The sequence below is a fragment of the Lipotes vexillifer genome, unplaced genomic scaffold (genome assembly GCF_000442215.2).
Source record: "Lipotes vexillifer unplaced genomic scaffold, Lipotes_vexillifer_v1.1 scaffold1002, whole genome shotgun sequence".
NCBI classification, from domain to species: domain Eukaryota; kingdom Metazoa; phylum Chordata; class Mammalia; order Artiodactyla; family Lipotidae; genus Lipotes; species Lipotes vexillifer.
In genome coordinates this window covers 672,994-680,197 of record NW_006796766.1, presented here as the reverse complement: position 1 = coordinate 680,197, position 7,204 = coordinate 672,994, and the positions used below count along the sequence as shown (strand labels likewise).

General features: G+C 39.2%; 1 protein-coding gene across 1 annotated transcript in view; it reads left to right on the top strand.

Moving 5' to 3' along the window:
* The window catches only part of RINT1 (RAD50 interactor 1), a 29,034-nt gene that overhangs the window by 21,153 nt on the left and 677 nt on the right, over window positions 1–7,204 (top strand). The window contains exons 12-14 of the mRNA XM_007468980.1: window positions 5,047–5,261; window positions 6,200–6,380; window positions 6,455–6,573. Of these exons, the coding sequence (XP_007469042.1) occupies window positions 5,047–5,261; window positions 6,200–6,380; window positions 6,455–6,573 (515 nt within the window). The remainder of the gene's footprint in view (window positions 1–5,046; window positions 5,262–6,199; window positions 6,381–6,454; window positions 6,574–7,204) is intronic.

Sequence of the window (7,204 nt, the reverse complement as noted above, 5' to 3'; positions counted from 1 at the left end):
CGGCCGCAGCGGCCGTGCCCCCGGGCCCCAGCCGCTCCGCGGCATGTGGGATCCTCCCGGACCGGGGCACGAACCGGCATCCCCTGCATCGGCAGGCGGACTCTCAACCACTGCGCCACCAGGGAAGCCCTAGAAACATTTTTTAACCTAAGTATTTCATACATTAAAAAATTATTTAATATTTTGTTTACTTTCAAACATATTCAAGAGTGAATAGAATGGTAAAATGAACTCCCATGTGCCTATCACCCAGCTTTTTTTTTTTTTTTTTTTTTTTTAATTTGGCTGTGCCACATGGCATATGGGATCTTAGTTCCCCAACCAGAGATTGAACCCGCACCCACCCTGTATTGGAAGTGTGGAGTCTTAACCACTGGACTACCAGGGAAGTCCTCACCCAGCTTCTTATACCAATTGCGTTTCATTTAAACCTTTGCTCTACCCCCATGTGTGATTATTTTGAAGTAGATCTCAGATACATTTCATGGTAAATATTTTCATATGTATCTCTAAAAGACAAGAACACCTTTTTTAAAAACACAACACCAGGGGACTTACCTGGTTGTCCAGTGGTAAAGAATCCGCCTTCCAGTGCAGGGGATGCGGGTTCAATCCTTGGTCAGGGAACTAAGATCCCGCGTGCCGCGGGGCAACTAAGCCCGCGTGCCACAACTGTTGAGCTCGCGTGCCTCAATGAGAGAGGCCGCATGCCGCAACTACAGAGCCCACATGCCCTGGAGCCCGCACACCACAACTAGAGAGAGAAAACCCGCACGCCACAACTAGAGAGGAGCCCGTGTGCTGCAATGAAAGATCCCGCATGCCACAACTAAGACCTGATGTAGACTAAATAAATAAATAAATAAATAAGGAAAAAAAATACAGTTATCACATCCAAAAAAATTAACTAATTTCTTACCCTGGAAGGTATATTTTAAATAAATCTAAAAATCAAAACCCTGGATTTAGTAACAAGTACTGTGAAAGGGCTTTTACCTCCAAGGATTTTACTTATCCTTCCTTTCTCCATGCAGAGTCCATGTGTTGGCAGATTTGATCTGCCTAAATATAATTATTAACTAGTACTTTAGTTTTACTCTTTTTATTAATCCAAGGAATATATTGGTGATCAGGGCTTTTGGTAACCAGATTTTCTAATATGTACTTCCAACTAAAAGTGAAGAAACGTAATTAGTCTTTATAGCCTTAACATAAATAGATTAATTCCTTTAGCTGTTTTAGATATTAAAATGATTGCAGAGGGCCTCCAAGACCTCCTTTTTTTTTTTTTTTTTTTTTTTTTTTTTTTTGCGGTACGCAGGCCTCTCACTGTTGTGGCCTCTCCCATTGCGGAGCACAGGCTCCAGACGCGCAGGCTCAGCGGCCATGGCTCACGGGCCTAGCCGCTCTGTGGCATGTGGGATCTTCCCAGACTGGGGCACAAACCCATGTCCCCTGCATCGGCAGGCGGACTCTCAACCACTGCGCCACCAGGGAAGCCCCAAGACCTCCTTCTTGGACACGGTGTCCTCAGGTTAGGAATCACTGTTCTAAGATTATATGTGTGGATACAAAAATCCAGCAAGGCCCATGAAGTACATTTCATGGCAGAAAGCATTAACACAGGATTAAGATGACCATAAAACAGTAAAATATACAGTTAGTGGTGAAAAAACTATACTGAGGATAATGAATATGAAGACACATTATAAATATAAGTATTATGTGTATAATTGTGTCATTAAATGACAGTAGGAAAATAAAACAACTATAATTTTAACTAAAGACTTAAAAACATGCCTTTTAAAATGTGATAAAGTGGGAACTGAATAATTACAGAGTTAAATAATTAGAAAGATTGATTAACTGAAGATTGGTGGTAAGTCCACAGTATACTAAGGGAAACACAATTTTTGAGTGTGTCCAGCTGAGTCACAAATATGAACAAAGGTAAATTAAAATTTCTATACATTATCAAATCTTAATGTAACAAAACAAAAAGCAGAAATGAAATATAGCCACACACAGGCACTTAAAATATTCAGTGCCTGAGTTAGAAAGTCTAGAAAACATGACAAGAATATATTTTAAATTATGAATTTATGATAAAAAATTGTAGACTGCTAGCACATTATATAGAAGATATTTTCCTTTACTGTGAAAGAAAAAGCAAAATGAAAAAGTCTTTATCAGGGTAATAAGCCAAAAAAATAGGAAACAAAAATAAATATACTAATAACAGATACAAACAAGATAAATATCTAATAAACACAATCATAGTTTATTCTAATCTGGACTCTTTGGCTGGGACTTTGTAATTATTTAAAGCCTTTTCTACAGAAATGTTAACTGAAATACATGTGCATATCATTCTGCTGAGCAAGGAAAATAATTATTTCATAAAATGAATATAAGTGGAGTGTAATGATGAATGCATTTATCTTTATAAAGTCACCTAATCAGAATACATTCATTCATTATGTACTTTTATGTGTCATGTTCCTAATTTTAGTAAGTGCTTTTATTCACTCACCCCACCACAGCGCTCCATTTTCTGCTAAGCTTTCTCGTGAAACAAATTGTCATTCTTGATTCTTATGCCAGTGATTTTAATAAGAGACTCATTCAGGGCCACATTTTAAGCTTCAATGAAATATTTGTGGAACATCATTAACTACTTTACTCAGTGCCATAGTCTGTTAACAAAGATGAATTGGCCATCATCCCTAGCCTTAGAAAATTTATAATCTTGATACTGAATTAACTGGGTCCTTCTGTCAAGAGAGAAATAACCAATTTAGAGTTGACTCTTCAAGTCATGAATGAATTTTGTGTTTGGTATGTTACTATGGTACAAATTCTGTTTAACATCAAAAATCATTTAGGGCTTCCCTGGTGGCACAGTGGTTAAAAATCCGCCTGCCAATGCAGGGGACACGGGTTCGATCCCTGGTTTGGGAAGATCCCACATGCCGCGGAGCAACTAAGCCTGTACGCCACAACTACTGAGACTGAGCTCTAGAGCCCTCAAGCCACAACTACTGATCCCACGTGCCACAGCTACTGAAGCCTGTGCGCCTAGAGCCCATGCTCCACAACAAGAGAAGCCACGACTATGAGAAGCCCGCGCACGCAATGAAGAGTAGACCCCGCTCACCACAACTAGAGAAAGGCCGCACACAGCAACGAAGACCCAACACAGACAAAAATAATTTAAAAATCACTTAATCACATTCACAGTCCTTCAGCCTGTGAATACTCTAAATAAAAATCATGCAAGCTCTTGTATTACACAGAAAAAAGTAGAGTTTACCTTCCATTCATTTAGATTCTCCACTAACAGATGTCTGTCCATTGCTAGACTGTGCTAAGCCTGACATAACCCAGCCATTCAGAATTAGGAATGTTTCAGTCATAGGTGACAGAAACCCAGATTCACACTGGCCTAAGTAGGGGAGTGGGGTGGTGTGAGGAGGTGAGGAATTTGTGTAACTGAAAGGATTAGGCATGGCTGCTCTAAAGTTGTTCATTCCTGGCTTCACTCGTAGGCCAGCTCTGGTAAGTATTACCATGGGTGGCTCCAGGCTTCCATGGTCCATGAGCAGGCTCAAAAGGACACTGCCACTTCCCTGCCAGCTTCAGCAGAAATGCCAAGATGGCCTCTCACATGTCATCCCTGAACAATCCCTAGTAGCCATGCCCAGTCTCCTATTAATAGACATTTAGGTGGTTGTTTTTAACGTTTTGCTAATTACCCACAGCACTGTTTTCCTGTAGGGCAGAAAGAATAATACTAATTCTACCTAAAATAATACTGTAAAAAAATGACATTTTAATTCTCTTAACTCATATATCTTCTAGGTTTACTACAGCTCTCAATCTGTGTCTAGAAAAACATGAGCACTTAAAGAAGGTAGCCATTAGGGGAATGCAAATCAAAACCGCAATGGGATGCCACTTCATACAAACTAGAATGGCTATAATAAAAGACACAGTAACATTTATTAGCATGACGTGGAGAAATCTGAACCCTCACTCACCGCTGATGGGAATGTAAAATGGTACAGTTGCTGTGGAAATAGTCTGACAGTTCCTCAAAAGGTTAAACATAGATTTACTATATGATCCTGCAATTCTACTCCTAGGTATATATCCAAGAGAAATGAAAACATGTTTGTGCAGAAACTGTACACAAATGTTCATAGCAGTATTATTCATAAAAGTGTAAACAACCCAAATGTCCGTCAACTAATGAATGGGTAAATATAATGGAATATCATTTGGCAATAAAAAGAAATGAAATACTGATATATATTACAACATCGTTGAACCTTGAAAACATTATACTAAGTGAAAGAAGCTAGTCACAATGAACCATAGGTTGTATGAATCCATTTATATGAAGTGTCCAGAACAGGCATGTCTAGAGACAGAAAGGAGATTCGTGGTTGCCCAGGAACAAGGTGGGGGTGGGGTGGGGAACCACTAGGAGGGGGTTGGGGGATGATGGCAGAGAGTGTGGGATTTCTTTGTGGGGTAATGAAAACGTTCCAAAATTGTGGTGACAGATGCACAACTCTGAATGTACTAAAAGCCACTGAACTGTATACTTTATTTTTTAAATTTTATTTATTTATTTATGGCTGTGTTGGGTCTTCACTGCTGTACACGGGCTCTCTCTAGTTGTGGTGAATGGGGGCTTCCCACTGCGGTTGCTTCTGTTGTTGCAGAGCATGAGCTCTAGGCACGTCAGCTTCAGTAGTTGTGGCACGTGGGCTCAGCAGTTGTGGCTCATGGGCTCTAGAGCTCAGGCTCAGTAGTTGTGGTGCACGGGCTTAGTTGCTCTGTGGTAATGTGGGATCTTCCTGGACCAGGGCTCGAACCTGTGTCCCCTGCGTTGGCAGGTGGATTCTCATCCACTGCTCCACCAGGGAAGTCCCCAAACTGTATACTTTAAATGGGTGAATTGTACGGTACATGAGTTACATCTCAAGCTGTTAAAAAAAAAAAAGTATCTTAAACATGTTAACATATTTTTGCTTTCAGTTCTTTCTACAACTTCAACAGGCAGCATTGGAAGTCTTTGCAGAGAATAACACTCTCAGTAAATTGCAGCTGGGGCAACTGGCCTCTATGGAGAGCTCTGTCTTTGATGACATGATTAACCTGTTAGAGCGTTTAAAGCATGACATGCTGACCCGGCAAGTAGACCATGTTTTTAGAGAAGTTAAAGATGCTGCAAAATTGTATAAAAAAGAAAGGTAAGTCCTCTGTACTTTCTTATAAGTCAACTCTCAACTCCAGTTTGATAGAAGTTAAAAGGTGACATGCAGTCAGATTTCCAAAGTGTCTAGATAGCACAGAGCTTGGCCTTTTGCACTCCAGACTTTTAACTGTTTCTAAAATATATTCATTCTTAATCAGAATAAACTGATCATAACTTAACCTTCAGATGTGTCTGTAATTCCAGCGAGCTGGTGTCTGACATGGGGTTGAATGCCTAGCCTGTCACCCATTGACAAAGCAAGGTGCTGCTGTAGTACCTGTGCATGCCTGTGCTATAGTTTAGTCCACTCTCGTGATTCCTGTGACATCTGTTACCTCCCAGACGGTGAGCTCCTTGAGCGCAGGCAGTGTCTGTCCTAGCAGTCCTGTCACACAGAGGACTTGTTATCAGTTTGGAAGTGTTAAGTCCCTGGTGTTTTGCTGAAAATTAGAGTGTAAAATTAGCTGATGTATTAAATGTAAATGCATTTTACATTTTAACTCATATCAGTAAGTCATATTAAAATTGGGGATTTAAAAAATTTATCATCCTCATTAAGTAAAGAGTATTTTACTGAGAACTAAAATATAGACATAGGTACAGGGAATTCCCTGACGGTCCAGTGGTTAGGACTAAGCACTTTCACTGCCAGGGCCTGGGTTCAGTCCCTGGTCAGGGAACTAAGATCCCACAAGCTGTGTGGCATGGCCAAAAAATAAAATTAAATAAATAAGCAAACAAACATAAGTACACTTATTTTCTGAGAGAGCTTTTAATGTTGGGCTGTACATTTTTTCTTATCCAAAATGCCCCAGGACAGTGCACTTCCCACATTTAAAATGATTTGTTAAATCTTTAAAAATACAGAGAGATGAAAAATTTCATAATAAACATTAATGTGCTTCAGGCAGTGCTGTTTCTGTTTTTTTCCAGGTGGTTGTCCTTGCCATCGCAGTCAGAGCAGGCAGTGATGTCCCTGTCCAGTTCGGCTTGCCCCTTACTGCTTACTTTACGAGACCGTTTACTGCAATTGGAGCAGCAGCTCTGCTTCTCCTTATTTAAAATCTTCTGGCAAATGCTTGTAGAGAAGCTGGACATATACATCTACCAAGAAGTGAGTAAGGGTAGGCTGTATGTTGGGCTGTGACGATAAGAGGCAACTGCTATATGAATTGTCCTTTTTTTCAGATAATTCTTGCCAATCACTTCAATGAAGGAGGAGCAGCTCAGCTGCACTTCGATATGACTCGGAATCTTTTCCCTTTGTTTTCCCACTATTGCAAGAGGCCAGAAAATTATTTTAAACAGTAAGTGCAATATTTAACAATTAATTTCGATGTATCAAATTGTTAGCGGAAGTTGATTCGTTTTTTAACAGCTTTAGGGTTCTAGTGATGTTAAATATATATTGCATCAGTTAACAGTTTAAAGTATTCATTATGTACCAGTAATACAAGATGTGACCCATGACCCCAAAAACTTGACCGGAACTGGATACAAATGGTATGTTGGGCTTTGTTTTCTAATATTTGGTGTAATGCTCCTATGTGCTTATTACTGGGAAATAAATAGAAAATGAAAGCAAATGCAGTTCTGCCATATTCAATAAATAGAAGAAATGTGAAATATATTTAGTACTGAATAACAGGCCAGGCCTGAAGAAAATTTGTTTTCTTAAACATTTGTTATTAATTTTGGTTCTAAGTATAATTATCAATGGATGTAAGAGAATTCTTACAAGTATTTTTAGAAATTGTTGATGTAAAATTTAAATTATTTAGGTTTTTGAGATTATAAAGTATTCCTTTTAAACATATAAAATGAAAGTTTTTTTGCTCATTTCAGTAAGGTATCTATTTCTGCTTTTTTTTTAGTATTCTACCTTTCTGCTTTTATTTTGTCCCTTAATTTTCTCTCTTCCTGTATCCTAATGTACCT